At 34.4% G+C, this 22,042-nt stretch overlaps 1 protein-coding gene and 1 long non-coding RNA gene across 2 annotated transcripts; one reads left to right on the top strand and one right to left on the bottom strand.

The window, feature by feature from the left end:
- The first annotated feature begins 519 nt into the window (after positions 1–519).
- On the top strand, positions 520–15,314 carry LOC148911860 (uncharacterized). The gene is made up of 2 exons (XR_016119510.1): positions 520–665; positions 13,642–15,314. It is a non-coding gene; the product is annotated as an uncharacterized LOC148911860 (long non-coding RNA).
- A 3,003-nt stretch (positions 15,315–18,317) lies between these two features.
- Positions 18,318–21,985, bottom strand: LOC148911859 (uncharacterized). Its single transcript, XM_089028591.1, has 5 exons — positions 20,084–21,985; positions 19,649–19,722; positions 19,469–19,560; positions 19,013–19,122; positions 18,318–18,926 (listed from the first exon to the last, which is right to left on the bottom strand). Exons 1-5 carry the CDS (start codon positions 20,462–20,464, stop codon positions 18,546–18,548), a joined length of 1,038 nt encoding a protein of 345 aa, XP_088884717.1. The 5' UTR covers positions 20,465–21,985; the 3' UTR covers positions 18,318–18,545.
- Positions 21,986–22,042: the final 57 nt, after the last annotated feature.

Genomic DNA, 22,042 nt, shown 5'->3' with positions numbered 1-22,042 from the left:
TTCAATTACAATAAATTAACCAGCCTACACTTAGAGCAATTCTATTTGCAGTGCACGTGATACGATAGCTCATGCATAAAACAAGCGTCAAATATGAAAATTAATATTATCTGCCAGTGACTAACTATTTTTCAGGCATATCAAACTTCCAATTAAATTAACAGATCATCGAACATCAGATACTTATTTAAGAACTAGATGATAAGATTGATTTTAGGGAGCTAATATATTTCTATCGTCACAAAAAGTGTGCATCATAAAGAATGGACCCACCCCAATCCAACTAGAAACCCCTTTGGCTAGGAACTTAAATCTATTTGAAGAACGTTTTAAGATAATCATATAACTACAACGCCCACGCATGGAATTTACCTCGCTACCTAGGCCTCTATACTTTCTGGAGATCGTTGGTGAATGACGACACTCTATCGCTTTAGCTAGGGGCTTCCTGTGGATAGTTTTTCAGTGCTTCGTGGGTTCCCTGTGCCAAATCTGTCGGTTAATTCCAGTCCTCTGATCTCGAGGCTGCAAAATGTTTGAAAAAAGAAAACGAAACAGCGCGAAAAAAAGCCTTCAAAATTAAAAAATAAATCAAAAGATGGGTGGTTTAAATGACTAAAAACATTATCACAACCGGACCGATTTGACAGCAACCCAGGAATAAAGTAAGCAAAACCAAACTCTTCAAGAAATCAATCATCAAATGTACAAAGTGCAAAAGTGAGCGATAACATTTCTATTTTGATGAGCATAAGAATATTACGACAAAGACCTTAAATTTTTAAATTTCTTTGTTATCGCAAATAAAAAAATATCCAGAAATGGGTATCGTGGACATAACCCATAATTTATAATTTCCATGACTTACACTACTGTAAATAATGCAAAGCTCATGTGTAGATGTGCAAGCATACAATTCCATATCTAGTAGCTGAGAAAAGGTATCTTGCTAGTTGCTAGTTGCAATATGAATGTACTTATAAATAAAACTAGCAACTAGCAAGATACCAAAGCTGCCAGTAGCTGTAGACTTTTTATCGCTCACTTCTACTCTATTATGACTGGTCTTTACCTATAAAATACAGTATGTTTTCACAGCAGCCATGTTGTAGGGTATTAACAATGCAGGGACTAATTCCACAATGAGCTTAAACTGAAGGCAACAAAGATTTGTCTTGCCCTACAACCTGGCTGATCTGAAACACAAAATTACTGGCTCAGGTTGTACAAGGGTGGATAGCCCTATCTTAGTTACTATTTTATCCAGGGGATAAATTTATTGGATAACAACTCCAATTTATCCACATAAGGATTTATCGATCAGATAGCATTATATATCTGCTCTTCAATGTACAAACCCTGGAAAGTAGTTTAATACCAGTATTTTTCATTCTCTCTTTGATTTTCCACAACGTAGGTTCTTTAAGTTCTTAGTTTATTACTCTTCCAAATAGCTTTCATGATTATATTACTAGAAGGCCATTAAAATAAATAATTAATTAAGAAGAAGTAGACAAGTATGAAATACCAAAATTGTGGCAAAATAAATTAATAATAATTATAATTGCACTTGACATTTCATTTTTAGTGAATGGTGATTCGTAAAAGTACCATAAATGCATGCACACACTGTATAATGTATTAATGCAGTTATCAGGCTTTAAATCTAACTCCAGATTGAAATCTGTTCTTTGTTTTGGTCCACTAGACTGACTGCAAGTTAGTCTAGTCTTTCATACTGTGTGGTCTGCATGTATGACACTCTTTCCCTGTTACGCCACGTGGAGGCTACCATTCATGTAACAGAAATTTCCCATCTGTGAAATCACACTAGACAGGTGGCCAATCATTGTCTTAAAGCCAAACAAATGCGCTGCTCAAAGTTTTGCCCAGAATGTTTATATAATGGCCTTATGAGTCTTACAAAGCCTGGCAGTGAAATTAGATATAAACAGCATTATTGATTAAGTGCACAAATAGCCAGGCTGTGTAATACTTTATTCTAAAACCTCATTATATAAACTCAACATTGCTATGCAGTTAACTAAGACATAATATATAATAGTAACAGAAATAAAATATATAATGCATGTAGTAATAGTAAAAGAATGATAAAAACAGCAATATAAAATCTAAATTATGATAATGATATTATATTGATAAAAACAATAGCAAAAATGAATAAACATTATTAATAAATAATAAAAGCAATAATAGTTATGTATATGAGGATATATATAAGCTATATAGCTAAATAATAGTTATAGGAAATATAATGGATTACCAATAATGATCATAAAATAAAATATATAAATAGCATGTAGTAGTAGTAAAAGAATGATAAAAACAGCAATATAAAATCTAAATTATGATAATAATATTATATTGATAAAAACAATAGCAAAAATGCATAAATATTAAATAATAAAAACAATGATAGTTATGTATATATATGAGAATATATATAAGCTATATAGCTAAATAATATAGTTATAGCAAATATAATGGATTACCAATAGTGATCATAAAATGAAATATATAAATAGCATGTAGTAGTAGTAAAAGAATGATAAAAACAGCAATATAAAATCTAAATTATGATAATAATATTATATTGATAAAAACAATAGCAAAAATGAATAAACATTAAATAATAAATAATAAAGACAATAATAGTTATGTATATGAGAATGTATATAAGCTATATAGCTAAATAATAATTATAGCAAATTTAATGTATTTTACCAATAATGATCATAAAATAAAATATATAAATAGCATGTAGTAGTAGTAAAAGAATGATAAAAACAGCAATATTAAATCTAAGTTATGATAATGATATTATATTGATAAAAATAATATCAAAAAAGAATAAGCATTTATAATAAAGACACAACAACAATAATAGTTATATAGCAAATAATAAATTATCAATAATGATAATAATGATTAATAATAACAACATATTCCAAACAATTTCCATGGTGAAGTGAGTGGTCCTCTTTGCCAGATATTGAAGTACTGTAGGTCCAGTTGAGCATAGTGAAGTTACTCTTTGCAAGGTCTGTCGGCTAGGATACCTTTATGTGATGAAATGGTCAATGAGATAGTCCATTTTGGTGTCAGGCTATTTAGAATATAGATTTACCAGAAGATCAGCTGAAATTGAAATCTCATACACAGACACTATGGGGCGTGATCTTAAATAAGCCAACTTGCCATGATTTCACCCATTATTACTTTCATGAATCCACTTTAATTAGTCCTAGACTTACATTTTTACACTTTTCTTCATAACAGCTCTCAAAAGTGTTGGTACTATAGAACTACTATACATATAACCTATTACCATTGCACCATTCAAACCTCATTAATAACCAAAAATACAAGACAGCATGGAAAACAATTATAGTCAAATGTGATCATCAAATGGTGGTCAAACTTAAGAGAATAAAAATGCACATACCAAAGGCAGGGACCATTGAATGATGGTCCAAATTATATAGACATTAGATAATAATATGCCTACAATACAAGGCAGTGACCAATGAATGATGGTCCAAATTATAGACAGAGGTAATAATATGCCTATAATATAAGGCAGTGACAATTGAATGATGGTCCAAATTATATAGACAGAGGTAATAATAACATGCCCACAATACAAGGCAGTGACCAATGAATGATGGTCCACATTAAAGACATTAGGTAATAGTATGCCTACAATACAAGGCAGTGACCATTGAATAATGGTCCATATTATAGACAGAGGTAATAATAACATGCCCACAATACAAGGCAGTGACCAATGAATGATGGTCCACATTATAGACATTAGGTAATAATATGCCTACAATATATGACAGTGACCATTGAATAATGGTCCACATTATAAACAGAGGTAATAATAATATGCCCACAATACAAGGCAGTGACCAATGAATGATGGTCCACATTATAGACATTAGGTAATACTATGCCTACAATATATGACAGTGATCATTGAATAATGGTCCACATTATAAACAGAGGTAATAATAAAATGCCCACAATGCAAGGCAGTGACCAATGAATGATGGTCCAAATTATAGGCAGAGGTAATAATATGCCTACAATACAAGGCAGTGACTAATGAATGATGGTCCAAATTATAGACAGAGGTAATAATAATATGCCTACAATACAAGGCAGTGACCAATGAATGATGGTCCAAATTATAGGCAGAGGTAATAATATGCCTACAATACAAGGCAGTGACTAATGAATGATGGTCCAAATTATAGACAGAGGTAATAATAATATGCCTACAATACAAGGCAGTGACCAATGAATGATGGTCCAAATTATATAGACAGCACAGAGGTAATAATAATATGCCTACAATACAAGGCAGTGACCATTAAATGATGGTCCATTAATTATAGACAGAGGTTATTAATATGCCTACAATACAAGGCAGTGACCATTGAATGATGGTCCATATTATATAGACAGAGGTAGTTAATATGCCTACAATACAAGGCAGTGACCATTGAATGATGGTCCAAATTATAGACCAAGGTAATAATAAAATGCCTACAATACAAGGCAGTGACCATTGAATGATGGTCCAAGTTTTAGACAGAAATAATAATATGCCCACAATACAAGGCAGTGACAATTGAATGATGGTCCAAATTATAGACAGAGAATAATAATAATATGCCTACAATACAAGGCAGTGACCATTGAATGATGGTACAAATTATAGACAGAGAATAATAATAATATGCCTACAATATAAGGCAGTGACTATTTTAATGACGGTTTAATGCCTACAGCCATTGAATGATGGCCTAAATTGAAGAGGAAGGTATAGTAACATAAGATTGTGTCTACAATTCAATTCATCACCATCCTTAAATGTCTTTAATTTATTAAAATAATAACAATTTCAAGGACTTCCAATTTCAACCATGTCTAGGCACCTTACTATTCATTTTATTCACCATTTCCATCTCTTACCATTTCATTTTGATTATCTTGTTTCATACACTCTTGGCTTGGCTCTTGTGTTGACCATTTCATTGCCATTTCACATATTTTTCCATTGACATTATTTCCATCTGTTTGACTATTTAACATTAAATGATTACAATTTCCTTTTTCTTTCTGCATCCACTTCCAGTGTGATGAGGTGCATCAAGGCATACATTACCACTCCTTGTTCCTTGCATTTCCATTACCAGAATGACTTCACCATCCATGCATTACCATTTCTTAGTTTTCATAGACCATCTAGAGTAAGTTGATTATTTCATCCATCACTTCCACTTCTTGTGATTATTTTCATCTTTTTTTATTTTCTATTTCCATTACATCCCCTTCTTTGCATGTATATGCCATTTTCAGTGAGAGTTGACCATTTCATCAATTCATTACCACTAGTTATTTTGCTTTTAGTGATTTCCAGGAATTGTCCATTTATCTATTGGTTTTCATTCCATGGGCCATTTCCAGTGTGAGTTAAAAACCATTTTATCCATCTATTATGACCATTAATTTTGTTATTTTGTTATGGGCCATTTCCTATAAGAATTGACCATTTCATTCTCCATTAACATTCCATTCTTTGCATGGGGTATTTCCAGATTTAGTTGACCATTTAATGCATTCCATTACCATTCATTATTATATTGTGGGCCATTTGGAGATGGATTTGACCAATATCCCTCCATTCATTAGCATTCGTCATTTTATTATGGGCCATTTCCAGTAAAAGTAGAAATGTCCACTAACCAATGTCCATTCCTATTTCCATTGGCCATTTCCAGATTGAGTTGACCATTTTATATAACCAATGACATTCATTTCTTTTTGGGTCATTTCCAGTTAGAGCTGACCATTTCATGCATCCATTACCATTCCTTTCTTTTAATGAGCCATTTCCAGTGACAGTGGACCATTTTATCCTTCTATTATCATTTCTTTCTTTCCATGGGCCATTTCCTTTCTATTTATAAACCATTTTCTATTAGTCAACCATTTCATCCATCCGTTTTCATTTGTTTCTTTTGATTCTTTCTTTGCTTGGGCCATTTAATTTCCAGTGAGGTTTGACCATTTTATCGATCTATTACCATTCCTTTTTTTCTATGGGTTAATTCCAGTGAGACTTGACCATTCCATTAATCTATTACCATTCCTTTCTTTCCATGCGCCATATCCAATGTGACTTAACCATTCCATTAATCTATTACCATTCCTTTATTCCTATGGGTTAATTCCAGTGAACGTACTTGACCATTTCATTAATCTATCACCATTCCTTTCTTTCCTTGCGCCATATCCAGTGAGACTTTACCATTCCATTAATCTATTACCATTCCTTTCTTTCTATGGGCCATTCCCAGTGAGATTTGACTGGCCCATTTCCATAGGCCATTTCCAGTGACACTTGAACAGTGATATTTGAACATTCCATTAATCTATTACCATTCTTTTCTTTCCATTAGCCATTTCCAATTAGACTTGAACATTACATTAATCCATTACCATTCCTATCTTTCTATGGCCCATTTCCAGTGAGATGTAATTATTCCATTAATCTATTACCATTCTTTTGTTTCTGTGGGCCATTTCCAGTAAGATCTGACCGATTTTATCCATGTATCCATTTCTATTTTTCCCCATTAGATGAGGGTTCTTGTCATTCATTCCATTCCATTTCTTTGATCCAGTACCTTACCATCAGACTAGGATGTTGGTCATTCATTCCTTTCCCATTTCTTTGTTCCAAGATCTTACCATTAGGCTAGGATGTTGGCCATTCATTCCATTTCCATTTCTTTGTTCCAAGACATTAACATTAGACTAGGATGTTGGTTATTCATTCCATTTTTATTTCTTTGTTCGAGTACCTTACCTTTAGGCTAGGATGTTTGTCGTTCATTCCATTCCTATATCTTTGTTCCAAGACATTACCATTTGATTAGGTTGCTGGTCATTCATTCTATTCCCATTTCTTTGTTCAAGTACGTAAATATCAAACTAGGATGCTGATCATTCATTCCATTTCCATTTCTTTGTTTGAGTACCATACCATTAGACTAGGATGTTTGTTATACATTCCAGTTCCATTTCTTTGTTCCAGTACATTACCATTGGACTAAAATGTTGATCATTCATTCCTTTCCCATTTCTTTCTTCCAGTATATTACCATTAGACTAGGATGTTGGCCATTCATTCCATTCCCATTTCTTTGTTAGGGTAGCTTACCATTAGCCTAGGATGTTGGTCATTCATTCTATTCATATTTCTTTGTTTCAAGACATTACCATTCGATTAGGATGTTGATCATTCATTCCATTCTAATTTGTTTCCCAGTATCTTACTATTAAAGTATGATGTTGGTCATTCATTCCATTTCGATTTCGTTTCTTCCAGTACCTTACCATTAGCCTAGGATGTTGGTCATTCATCAAATTCCCATTTCTTTGTTCCAGTACGTTACCATCCCAGTTTAAAATGTTGGTCATTCATTCCTTTCCCATTTCTTTCTTCCAGTACATTACCATTGGCACTAAAATGTTGATCATTCATTCCTTTCCCATTTCTTTCTTCCAGTATATTACCATTACACTAGGATGTTGGTTATTCATTCCATTTATATTTCCTTATTCCAATACCTTACCATTGGATTAGGATGTTCGTCGTTCATTCCATTCCCATTTTTTTCCAGTAGCTTACCATTAGACTAGGATGTTGGTCATTCATTCCATTCCCATTTCTTTGTTCCAGTACATTACCATTAGGCTACAATGTTCCTCATTCATTCCATTCCCATTTTTTTGTTCCTGTACCTTACCATTAGTGTAGGATGTTGGTCATTCCTTCCATTCCCATTTGTTTGTTCCAGTACCTTACCATTAGTGTAGGATGTTGGTCATTCCTTCCATTCCCATTTGTTTGTTCCAGTACCTTACCATTAGACTATGATGTTGCTCATTCATTCCATTCCCATTTCTTTGTTACAGTACATTACTATCGGACTAGGATGTTGGTCATTCATTCCATTCCCATTTCTTTGTTCAAGTACATTACTATTGGACTAGGATGTTGGTCATTCATTCCATTCCTATTTCTTTGTTCCAGTACATTACCATTAGACCAGGATGTTGAATATTCATTTGATTTCCCATTTCTTTGTTCCAAGATCTTACCATTCAATTAGGATGTTCATCGTTCATTCCAATGTTATTTCTTTGTTCCAATACCTAATCATTAGTCTAGGATGTCTGACATTCATTCCATTCCTATTCCTTTTTTCAGTACCATTGTTTCAGTTCCATTTCTTTGTTTCAGTACCTTACCATTAGACTTGGATGTTGACAATTCATTCCATTTCCATTTCTTGTTTTCTCGTACCTTACCATTAGACTATAATGTTGGTCATTCATTTTATCACCATTTCTTTGTTCCAGTACCTTATCATTAGACTAGGATGTTGGACATTCATTCCATTCCCATTTCTTTGTTCCAGTACATTACCATTAAGCTACGATATTGCTCATTCATTCCATTCCCATTTCTTTGTTTCAGTACATTACCATTAGACTAGGATGTTGACCATTCATTCCCATTTCCATTTCTTGTTTTCCCATACCTTACCATTAGACTATGATGTTGGTCATTCATTCCATTACCATTTCCTTGTTCTAGTACCTTTCCATTAGACTAGGATTTTGGTCATTCATTCCATTTTCATTTTTTTCCAGTAGCTTACTTTTAGACTAGGATGTTGCTCAATTCATTCTATTCCCATTTCTTTGTTCCAGTACCTTACCATTAGACTAGGATGTTGCTCAATTCATTCCATTCCCATTTCTTTGTTCCAGTACATTAACATTAGGCTACGATGTTGGTCATTCATTCCATTCCCATTTCTTTGTTTCAGTACATTACCATTAGACTAGGATGTTGACCATTCATTCCATTCCCATTTCTTTGTTACAGTACATTACTATCGGCCTACGATGTTGGTCATTCATTCCATTTCCATTTCTTTGTTCCAAGAGGTTATCATTCGACAATGATGTTGGTTATTCATTCCATTTCCATTTCTTTGTTTCAGTACGTTAACATTAGACTAGGATGTTGACCATACATTCCATTCCCATTTTTTTGTTTCAGTACATTACCATTAGACTAGGATGTTGACCATTCATTCCATTTCCTTTTCTTGTTTTCCCATACCTTAACATTAGATTATGATGTTGGTCATTTATTCCTTTCCCATTTCTTTGTTCCAGTACGTTACCATTAGACTAGGATGTTGGTCATTGATTCCATTCCCATTTCTTTGTTACAGTACATTACTATCGGCCTACGATGTTGGTCATTCATTCCATTTCCATTTCTTTGTTCCAAGACGTTATCATTAGACAATGATGTTGGTCATTCATTCCATTTCCATTTCTTTGTTTCAGTACATTAACATTAGACTAGGATGTTGACCATACACTCCATTCCCATTTTTTTGTTTCAGTACATTACCATTAGACTAGGATGTTGACCATTCATTCCATTTCCATTTCTTGTTTTCCCATACCTTAACATTAGATTATGATGTTGGTCATTCATTCCATTCCCATTTCTTTGTTACAGTACATTACTATCGGCCTACGATGTTGGTCATTCATTCCATTTCTAGTTTTCTCATACCTTACCATTAGACTAGGATGTTGCTCATTCATTCCATTTCCATTTCTTGTTTTCCCATACCTAACCATTAGACTAGGATGTTGCTCATTCATTCCATTTCCATTTCTTTGTTCCAGTACATTACCATTAGGCTACGACGTTGCTCATTCATTCCATTCCCATTTCTTTGTTCCAGTACCTTACCATTAGACTTGGATGTTGCTCATTCATTCCATTCCCATTTCTTTGTTCCAGTACCTTACCATTAGACTTGGATGTTGGTCATTCCTTCCATTCCCATTTTTTTCTAGTAGCTTGCCATTAGACTAGGATGCTTGCTAATTCATTCCATTCCCATTTAATTGCTACAGTACATTAATATCGGATTAGGATGTTGGTCATTTATTCATTTCCCATTTCTTTCTTCCAGTATGTTACCATTACGCTAGAATGTTGGATATTCTTCCCTTTTATTTTTTCTTTTTCCAGTAACTTACCATTCAATTAGGATGTTGCTCAATTCATTCTATTTCCATTTCTTTGTTTCAGTACATTACCATTAGACTAGGATGTTGACAATGCATTCACATTTCCATTTCTTGTTTTACCGTACCTTACCATTAGACTATGATGTTGGTCATTCATCCATTACCATTTATTTGTTCCAGTACCTTTCCATTGGACTAGGATTTTGGTCATTCCTTCCACTCCCATTTTTTTCCAGTACCTTACCATTTTATTAGGATGTTGGTCATTCATTCCATTCCTTTTTCTTTGTTCCAAGACATTGCCGTTCGATTAGGATGTTGGTCATTCATTTCATTTCCATTTCTTTGTATCAGTACATTACCATTAGACTAGGATGTTGACCATTCATTCCATTTTTTGTTTTCCCATACCTTACCATTAGATTATGATGTTGGTCATTCATTCCATTACCATTTCTTTGTTTGAGTACCTTACCATTAGACTAGGATGCTGGTCATTCATTCCTTTCCCATTTCTTTGTTCCAGTACATTACCATTGGACTACGATGTTGCTTTTTCATTCCATTCACATTTCTTTGTTCCAGCACCTTACCATTAGACTGGGTTGTTGGTCATTCAATCTATTCCTATTTCCTTGTTCTACTAAATTACCATTAAGATATTTTGTTCGTTATTTGACCTCCATTTTCCATTTCCTTGTTAAAATACTTCATTTTTATAGTAGGGTGTTGGTCACTTGGCTCAGGGTGCAGTTTGTTGTATTAATAGTTTACATTTTTGTTCCAGTCTTTGAAAAAAGAAAATGAAAGAAAAATCTAGTTAGAAATGACATTTTACATTTATTTAATTGGCACTATTTTTAAACAATTGTTAAGTAAGGTTGTAATTTATTTATTTGTTACGATTCGTTTTGATATTTTGGTGATGAATGTTTGCCGAGACTCATTTTGCTTCTTCTTTGTTTTAATACCTGTTGAGAAACAGAAAGAGAAAGGAAAACGTTTTGTAGTTAGTATCAAGAATAAAAACCTTTTGGCTACTCACCTTTAATTTGCTGCACATTTTAAATAGTGGTTTATAAATTTAAGTCAAAGTCTATATGTAAAAACTTGAAAAGGATACTTAGAAACACTGTGGAATAAAAAATAAAGTAACAGTTATAGTAGAAACATCTAGATTGCATGTAACTCAAAAGCTGAAATGGAAGTATTAGTGACACACCAGAACAAACATTCTTTTTATTCAAATGTAAATCTTTTACAATCATTGCTGAGAATATACCAAGTCAGGGACAAGGTATTTACAATATTAAAGCCTAACTAATCTAATTTTACAATTCTTTCCTATTTTATGCTGAACTATAATGAGAGTAAGAAAAGCTGAGAAAAAAGATTGTTAGTAGAAAGATTCAGCTTTAAGAAAAAAATTTGTACCATGGGTAGCTTAATTGAGACCCACCTAGTTACAGTTAAAGTTTATGTATGTTGTTTATTTCATTTATAAATATAAAGTCATGTTAAGTTTACTGTGAAAAATCCTTAGTGAGCGTTTACTCAAAACCAATATAACACAGTCTTAAATATGTTATTTATTTATTAATAATTATAAGTTATCAGCCTATACTGAAGATACACCTAAGACAAAAGAAGCCTTAAAAGCCAAAAATTGAAATGATACAAAATCCCTTGAAAAAGGTGATGGAGACCCAACCCTTACCATAAATATTAATATTAACATATCAGCCTATGCCGAAGAGAAACCTAGAAACCTAAGCTGAAATCTCACAAGAAATTGAAAAGAAAAAAAAGAATTTGTGTGCCAAACATGATGACCACAGGACTGAACATCAGAGTTGTGGGTTAGTGTATTGTATAAAAGTATTTTTATCCCAATATAAAAAACCCACATACTCTGATATAGAATTTAAACCAAGACAGAAATTAATTTTTCTTTGACGAAAGCCGAACAGAAATGTCAACCTGGAAAATGCAAAAATATCATGACAGAGGACAAATCACAAAGCTGAAGTTCACAAGACAACACACATTCATACACATAATAATAAAATAATAATAATAATAAATGTAATAGGACATCTTTGCTTTACATTCCAAAGTTGACATTTTTACAGTTATGCACTTCTCATTAGCTGTAAAGATGATGTGATTGCATCACCTTGACAATAATGAGATCATTTTGTCATACTTCCTATTTCTTTTATAAAGAATAAAAGTTAAAACTTATATGTATGATCGGATTAGAAGCTATATATTATTGGCGTGCATGAAGTATGACAAACATAGTGCACATATACCTTGCAGTCATATTAGAGAAGGAATCTATTAGGATTTCCTCTCTTTCTCATAATCTAGAAAAAATGTGTTCCCTTGAGCACAGTTTTTCCAAAACGTTTCCTCTAATGAAATACTAGAGGATATAGCTTTCTTTTACCAAGAGAAGCTATAGGGAGGGAGCCTAGACTTTTTTCCTAATGTTATAACTATTTAAAAAAGACGTGGAAATGCGAGACCTTCTACCCATACAGAGGTATGTGCTATCTATAACAGCGCACAATGTGATAGATAGCACTGGCAGTTTGCACCCTTTTCCAATGCTGGTTAATCCTTCCTTACTTAATGAGACCTACCGTTGCTAAAACGAACCAATGCGAAGTCCTTCGATGTTTACTCATTATCATGAAATTTAGAAGAACTAAATGACTGATAGATGAGTGTTAGTACAAACCGACCTAAGGATGGGTAGAACGAACACACCCCACACTAACAGCTTTTGCCAAAACTGACAAGAATACAAGATTCTTGCTGAGCACAAATGAGATCCATATCCCATCTTGAAGCCAAATAAATGCCAAACAGACCAAAATCATGAGAAATGTATACAACCTATCTCAGGCTTCTTGACTAAGAGACGATAGAGAGATGAAATGACAGCTTGACCCTAACCTAACCTATCTACTATTAAGTAATTTTAAGCTAGCCGGATTATGCACGCCATCTAACTCAATTCCTCCCATGTCAAGAGTCATTGATCTCAAATCAGTCTTATAGACTAGAATATTTTGGATTTGTTCTTGCTTGCATGTATTTTATAAAACATTAACTTTGAATCCACACACACACAGCACCTCATACCAAGATCCAGAGGAAAAAAATCAAAGATATGTTTTATAAAAGAAGCAGAAATAACGATTTGATTTGTTATCTTTAATGCGTAAATAAGGGTTCATCTTAATAGCCGAAGTGTCGAAAAGCCATAATGATGGTGTGCCGGAATGTTTTAGCCGAATGTCAGTGAGAAAACGAATGAAAAATTTAAGATGAACCATTATTTAACAACCAATGTAATGTTAAGACAAAAGCTCTATTGCTAAGTTTTTAATCCAGAAAAACATTCAAAATAAAAATAAAAATGAAAACATTCTTGAAAACACATTTTTGTTTGCCAATCAGAATGAAACTATTGTGGGACAAGGAAATATAAAAAACAAATAGTGAACCTTCAAACATGAAGTCTTCTTGGTGTACAAACAGTGTCATCTGAGCTGGCGGTTCTGTACTGGCTCTGTTGGTGTTCGTAAGTGTCATCTGGTGCATGGTTCTGTTCTGTCAGGAAACTCTTCTACAAGAATCAAGACTGGACTCTTCTTCTTCTTCATCTGTGTTTTGTCTTGCCAGATTCCTGCATAACGATCAAGTTTAAGTACATTAATTTGATATGCTGTCGTTATTCAGGTCTAAATAATAACAAACTCTACTTTGTTATCTAGTTATCTTGTTATCTGGTGGATCTAGGGGGTGGAGATGCTTTTCATCCTCTTTGCAAATCCAAGGCTATGGCATTTTTTAAGCACAAACCGGTTAGCACAATTTTAAATTGACTGACTGAGAGTAAATTGTTATTTAAAATTAAGATTACAAAGTCAACCAGCATTTGCCATCCCAGAAGATTATGGATCTGAAACACATAATTCCTGAGGAGTTGCATACTCAGGTGGGTTTATCTTAAAATGCCCCAAATAAGTAATATGCACTGCCTCAGGGACAGGCTATCATTACGAATCCCATCAAACTGTTGCAGCTCATCAAAATTTCGTGTCGCTGCCAAGCACATATTCATAAGTTTTATCCAAGACTAGTGCAATGCAAAAATGGAGGTAAATATGTTTGAAAAACAAAATGGGCGTGTCAGCAGACATGTGGGCGTGGTAGAGACATGAATTTTTGATGCGCTGCCACAGTTTGGTGAAATACTTAGGCTCCGTCCACACCTACCGGAAATTTTTGTATCCGCAATTTTTTTTTTTTTTTCGGATACGAAAATATTCGGGTCCACTCGCAGCGGTATTCAAGTCGTTTTCGCTGTCCACACGTATCCGGAAATTACTTGATCCGCCCTGATGCACGCTAGTGCCTAGTCCCTTTGACGGATAGTTTTTCTTATTGAGCATGCGCAAAATCGTGTTTACGTCAGCGTATTTCAAAATTTGCGAATACGACCGTCCACACGTATCAGTATTCGGAGCGTATTCGAAAATTTCCACTCTTGAGACCGCTTTCGAAAATTTCCGGATACGGATACAAAAATTTCTGGAAACGTGTGGACGCAACCCGTATCCGCAAAAAAAAAATTGCGGATACACTGAATTTCCAGATACGTGTGGACAATGCCTTAGTATTTATAGAAAGACAAAAAAAGGCCTTCGTTTGAGGAAAACATTTTGCCTCCAACCCAAGACAAGCGTAAGAAAAGCAATATTATCACCCTCTTACCTTTTTTTGGTGCTTTAGTATATGGCCAGGCGAAAAAGTTTATTTTCAGTACCTTTAGCCCAAATATTTTCACTGTGAACTGATAAGGGAAAAAAAACATTGTAATGACGTACATTGAAACATTGGTACCAAATTAAAACCAGATTCCTTTGTTTTTTAATTTCCTTAATCCATAAAGTTTAACAAGAAAACTGTAACCAAACTCTAAAATATTTCACCCGCGTTTTGCAAGAAAGCTTTCCGCCAGAAAAACAAAAGTAGGCAGTTTTCTTAAGTTTTTGTAAACCATTGATTTTTCTACCTTCCCAAAGTAAAACTGCCGGGATAAAGAAAAATAAACTTTTTATTTTTTAGTCCTTAATTTTCTTGATCTATAAAATTTTTAACAAAACTGTAAAATTCTAAAATGTTTCCCCGCCTTTCGCAGAAGAACTTCCCGCCAAAAGGTAAAGTAGGCGTTCCAGTTTTCGAAAACCAATTTTCCCGCCTTTTTGGTTCCTATTTCGCGCCAAAAACACGAAATAATTCCCCCTCCCAAAAAAGCAGATTTTCTTAGTAGAAGGGCACTTTATTTTCTTGTTTCATAGTTTTCGTTAGATAAATATTCTCACCTTATTGAAAGGCTTCCAATGCCGGGCGATTTAGTTTAGTTTTCGTGACTTTTCGCCCAAACTCTAGTATTCACAGGGAAATTAGTCAAAACCCTAAAAAAATCATTTATTAATTAGAAAGAATGATAACAAAATTTTAAAAATACAGGAAAACAGAAATAAAGTTGACGAGTTCTTCATTCTCTCCGGGTAACAAAGCGCAATATAAATTTTGCGATTTTTTAAAATTATGCTCTTAAAGTTTTTATTTTTATTTTCAGAGTACGTTATTAAAAAAAATGTTGCGAAGCATTGTTCAAGGTACTTTTCATTCACACGTACCTTTGCTCAACGAGGTATAAACAGCCAGTCGAAGAACATTCAGATTTGTATTTAAATTCTCCAAAGTTTTTCTTAATTTCTGCGAAAAGTAAATGCCATTTCATTTGTTAGCTTGTCTCAATTTCAACGTTCTCTTATTTTTTTAAAATTGTTAGTGTTTCAATTTGCTAGAAGTCAACTCAGATGTTATGTGTGTTTGACTCAAAAGCCCAAAGAAAAAAATTACCTTTTTGCAAAAGCTAACAGAAATTTGTATTTAATACTAAGCAAGATAACAAAAAGAAATAATTTTCAAACAAATAAATTATTATTTTTAGAATAATAGACGTAACGTTTTAGCTGTTTTAGGCATTTTTCATTCACCTTACCTTTGTGCAACGCGTCAAGGGCCAGTCGAAGAAAAACGAAAACTGACGGTTGTTGACCTTTTAGTTGTTTTTTAACTCTTCGACTTCGTTTTGTTATTTCTGCATAAAGTAAAAAAGTAAGTCATTTAGTTAGTTTGCCTTAATGTCTACGTTTTTGAAAGTTTTTATAGTATTTAAAGAGTTTCAATTTGATAGAAGTCAACTCAGATGTGTTGGCTGCAAAAAGCTCAAAGAAAACTTTTTTTTTTTTGCAAAGCTCAAAGGAATTTAATAGTATTTAATACGGCTTAACCTTCCCAAGTAATGTTTTCCGTACTTGAAAAAAAAACGTAAAATCGTACTCACCGTGTAGGAACGTTTGCAGGAGAGAGCGAGGTTGTTCTTAGTCAGCGAGCAAATTCTTCTTCAAAACTTAGTAAAATCTCCATATTATTGTATCATTAATAAACATATGTTGTAGCTACATCATTAAGGAGCTGATCCACTCGACGAAAAAATGGATTTGTCATGTAGGCAAACATATAGACAAATATATGGGCAAATATCATATTTGACTAATAGTATACAATATTTGCCCAATGACTGTATATGATATGTACCTACACATTTATCCCATGGGCACAGATGGCAAAGTCCGTATGGCCCAGTAAAATCCCAAACGGCAAATATATAGCAGATATCATATCATCCATACATTTACCCGGTAGTAAATGTGAATGCTCATTTGATATGTGCACGTATTTGCCCAGCCCGTATATGTGTTTTATGCCTTACGTATACCCTGTGTTTCCCCAGGCCGTATATGTGATTCATGCCTTACATATACCCTGTATTTTCCCAGGCCGTATATGTGATTAATGCCTTACATATACCCTGTCTTTGCCCAGGCCGTATATGTGATTAATGCCTTACATATACCCTGTATTTTCCCAGGCCGTAAATGTGATTGATGCCTTACTTTTAGCCTGTGTTTGCCCAGGCCGTATATGTGATTTATGCCTTACATATACCCTGTGTTTGCCCAGGCCGTATATGTGATTTATGTCTTACATATATCCTGTGTTTGCCCAGGCCGTATATGTGTTTAATGCCTTACATATACCCTGTCTTTGCCCAGGCCGTATATGTGATTAATGCCTTACATATACCCTGTGTTTGCCCAGGCCGTATATGTGATTAATGCCTTACATATACCCTGTGTTTGCCCAGGCCGTATATGTGATTAATGCCTTACATATACCCTGTGTTTCCCCAGGCCGTATATGTGATTAATGCCTTACATATAACCTGTGTTTGCCCAGGCCGTATATGTGATTAATGCCTTACATATACCCTGTATTTTCCAAGGTCGTATATGTGATTTATGCCTTACATATAAACTGTATTTTTCCAGGCCGTATATGTGATTAATGCCTTACATATACCATGCGATATGCTCTGACCGTATATGTGATTAATGCCCCCTTAATGCCTTAGATGTACCAGCGCGTCTTAGCCATATTTGCTCAGTTGAATTATGCTCATCATATTTGCTAAATTTAACTATGTTATCAGTCTTCAGCTATTGTCACTTATGGCAGGCCAAAAAAAATAAAAACGATATATGTCGTGACAACCACCTCATACTTTAAACATAGCTAACCTACGCTAAGAAGCAGGAAAAAAGACATAAATCATAGTGAAACATTTTTATTGTGAATTTCCTTTTCTTGACGACTGATTAACTATGAACAATTTGTTAACTACAACTAATTAAAAATGCTAGTTCTGTAAATTAATTATAGGTGTTTGATTCATCTTGTGACAGAATTTGTGAAAGAAGATCATAATATATTTAGTTGTCAATCGATCTGTGGCTTGTGTACGATTCTTTTTAGATATTCTGTAGTAGTACACTTCATTTATAACTGCAAAAATTTAATTAAGGACACCGAACGTGGTTGGGTTTCTACGAGTTTTATGAATTAAATCTTGTGTCACTGTTCCTCCGTTCCTTTGGCCTGATTTCTAGGGTTTTCTTTCTTCTTTCGATTATTTGAACATTATACTTGTTTACTTGAAGAAATCCAAAGGTCAATAGGCTTAAATAGCCGCTGCTATACCGTTTGACCTTTGGATTTCTTCAAGTAAACGAGTATAACGTTCAAGTAATCGAAAGAAGAACGAAAACCCTAGAAATCAGGCCAAAGGAACGGAGGAACAGTGACACAAGATTTAATTCATAAAACTCGTAGAAACCCCAACCACGTTCGGTGTCCCAGTGCCCTTGATTTGATAAAAACCTTTAGGCTCTCAATGCCCATTCGGGACCTCCAGATGGCCTTGGGCGTCTTGACGGCTCCCCGATTTTCCGCTTTAAAAGCATGGTGAGACTGCGCTCTGACAGCCTCCTTTTTGACTTTCGGTCCATGCTTTCCATGAACTGGTTAGCTAGGGGGCTTCTCCATGGCAGAGGGTGTTTTATTAAAACTTTACTCTGCTTAGTAGGGCCCCCTTCGTTATCAGAGCCACTGTCCGCTGTATCGTCATCAGCCTGGTCATCCGCCTCTGACATCGACTCCTCTGATGACATATACTCCAGTTTCATAATTGCCTTGACTTTCTCTTTGTCCCCTGGTGATAGCGAGGTTGACAAGTCCGCTGCCTTGGATCTGGATTTTAGGAGCTAAAAGAAAAAAGAAAAAAAAAACACCGACAGTCAAAGTTTCTTATTAAACAAAGTCATAATCGTTGCAAATTCAGTTTACTCACATTTTGTTTTCTTTGTGTTTTCCGCTGCATCTTTTGATGCCTTCCAAGGGCCCCTGAACGCTCTCTTTTGTTTCTCTTTCTTCTCGTCAGAAAGTGGCTTTTAAGGGCAGCTGAAATTATATCAAGTACCCATATATTAAAACTTGAGACAAAATTTGTTAGAAATTTTGGCATTTGGCCGACAATTATTCCTTTAGCATCCATTTGTTTTTGCTTTGTTTTGTTTTGTTTGTTTGTTTTGTTTTTTTTTTTTTTTTCCATGTTATTTTATTTCAAACTGCTTCCCCTCCCTTCGGCATTTGAATATTTCTAAAAGGATTTCGTTACCTCCTTCCCCCCCCCCCCCCCCCCCCCCCCCGACCACCACCACCACCCTTTGTCCTCACCCCTCCCCCGGGTTAACTTTGATAGGTGCATAAGGCCTTTCGCACTTCGTAATATAAAATACATAAATACCTTCTAACTCGACGGCAGAGACATCCTTATGAACATTCAGAACTCTATCCCTTATTGCGTTATTAATCTGTTCGTTGACGTCATCTCTGAAACTAATTAGGAAATGCCATATTTGAGTGGTAAGTGGAGAAACTATGGATGATTCAGACAAGATCAGTTTTATTAAATTTTCATACTTACACTTTAGTAAAATCCCATATAAGAGGGTTTTCTTCCCTGTCCCGTAATTTCTTTGCTACCAAGCGTACTTCAGACTGTAATAACATAATATAATTCATTAAAATCATAAGATGTACCTTAAGTTATTCTTAGACATAGTAATAATGTTTTCATTATTTTTATGGCTGTGATTGTATAATATTGGGGAAAAAATCGAAATCAAATCAATTCCTTTACAAAAAAGGAAATTATCATTATCATTCAGTGTCTTGTTATTGGAAATCAATAGTAAAGTTTGGTAGCATTAACCACTGCCATGGCGGGTTTCCCGCCAATTTTAGCATTGCATAAATTATACCGCTGCATAATTATACCAACTACTCTTCGCGCCAAGAATTCCCAGTAAAATTATCAATAAAAATAGCTTGCTTTTTTAAATATTGTCACTTTACTTACTGCAACAGCCTTTGAGACAGTAATCTTGGTCTTGCTGTTGTCCTTGTTCTGCTGGCTTTCTTTTAAGGCCGCTAGTATTTGGCGGTTTTGTTCTTGAAGTTCTTTAAACTGTTTTACAATCGTTTCGAAATTTGAAGAAATTTCTTCTTTTTCGCTGTCGGGGTCAACGTTCTCATTCTCGCTTGTTGCTTGCAATAGGCGATTTCTGTGTTCTCTTAGCACATCCTCGTTACCACCAGGGACAGAGGGAATAAGTATATTAAGCCTTTGAGAATTGGTGCCATTTTCAGTATGTCTACTCGTACTGCTTGTACTGGTAGTTGCAGTAACAGAATGGATTGGCATTGGGCGTCCTGGTAAAGGTGTAGATGTTCTTCCCATTTTTTGATCGCGACGAATGAACGCAATTTATAAGCAAAGATATAGAATGTGCGGGAAACTAGATGACCGACAGAGTTTGTTACCTGTTTGTGACCAAAAGGCGAATGAACGAATAAGCACATCCACCGAACAAATCTACCCCCTATCTATCACGGCGTATCACGTGACTTGTGATGACATATACGTTCATATAATGAAGTCTAATAATAAAAAAAGGAATAACTGTCTTATAAAAATGCTGAAGTTGTATCCAGGATTCATGTTAAGTAATATATTTATTATCTTAAAGCTATTTGCTCCATTTTATAAAGTTATGAATTTTTTTCTAAAGCCTAGATTCACGAAATATCATTGCAATAAACTTGATTAGCTTCTAGCTCTAAAACCATCGTACCATTATCTGCCGCCAACAGTGACAGCTCTAAGGAAAAGGGCGCGGTAATAAAGATCCGGCGTGCTTTTGTCCAATGGCATGTGGTTGATGGACGTGGAACTTTATTAGCTGGAATATGGCTGTTAGCCATTCAAAATACTTGGATTTTGAGTAATTATCCCAATGATACACACCGTCTTTTTAATTATATAGTTCTGGAAAACAAAATGTCTTCTGCGATGTCAAAGCGTTATCATTGCTTTCATTGTAACGAAGATCTACATTACAGAGTATTTTGCCGTCACAAAGAAGAATTTTATGATCCTTTAACAAATCAATGGCAATTACAGCGGAATGACGACGAAGACTCAAATGATAGTATTTTCACTCACGAGATTGACGGCCAGAACGACACTTCTTCTAATGACTACAGCGAGATAAACGTTTTGGACCAAACTGATCAAGACTCCTCTGATGTGCCAAATACAAACCAACCATCAAGTGACGAATTCTTACCAGCTACTTCACAAAAAGGTATTGATGTTATACGTTTATTTGATGATTAGATTATATAATCTTTAAATGTTAAAGTCAAACTGCATAGATAAAAGACTGAATCTTTAACAAGCGGCTGATTTGCACATGATCTAGCTCCCCTATTGGATTTACTACCAAGCATTAGTGTTATTGAAGCGAGATTAAGTTAGAGGTACAAATGATTCTTTTCTATTTCTATCTTAGCCTCGTTTTCACCGTTACTTTTAAGAAGGGTGCATTATTAAGTAATCGGCTTATGGTTGCCATTAAAACCTCAGTGTTCATTCAGAAAGGTTCATTCAAAGAGTTTATAAAATCATAGCTAGAGATAACTCATTTAAAACGCCAAAAAGAATTTACTATGTTCAAATGGATATTGCTGTACATTTTCGTCTCCAAATCAATTCATGACTGTGGTCATCCTGAGATAGCATGGTATCCGGCAAAACATGCTTGTCAAGTTAGAGAAATACAATTATAAGTAATTTATTTAATATGTCTCTTGGGTTTTTTATTTTCGATTTATCATTTTTCTTTCACGAATTATAAATTGTTGTTTTGCTGACTTAGAAATTAATATTTTATTTTCAATGGAAATCATTTATTTTCAGAGCAAAATTTGGGTCAAAATTATACATTTAGGGACCGGTCATTATTTAAGTTGGAGG

This window comes from Actinia tenebrosa, unplaced genomic scaffold (genome assembly GCF_029948245.1).
Source record: "Actinia tenebrosa isolate PJP-AT-01 unplaced genomic scaffold, QUT_ActTen_1.0 PGA_scaffold13__45_contigs__length_12533684, whole genome shotgun sequence".
Classification (NCBI taxonomy): domain Eukaryota; kingdom Metazoa; phylum Cnidaria; class Anthozoa; order Actiniaria; family Actiniidae; genus Actinia; species Actinia tenebrosa.
This window is presented reverse-complemented; position numbering and strand designations above follow the sequence as displayed.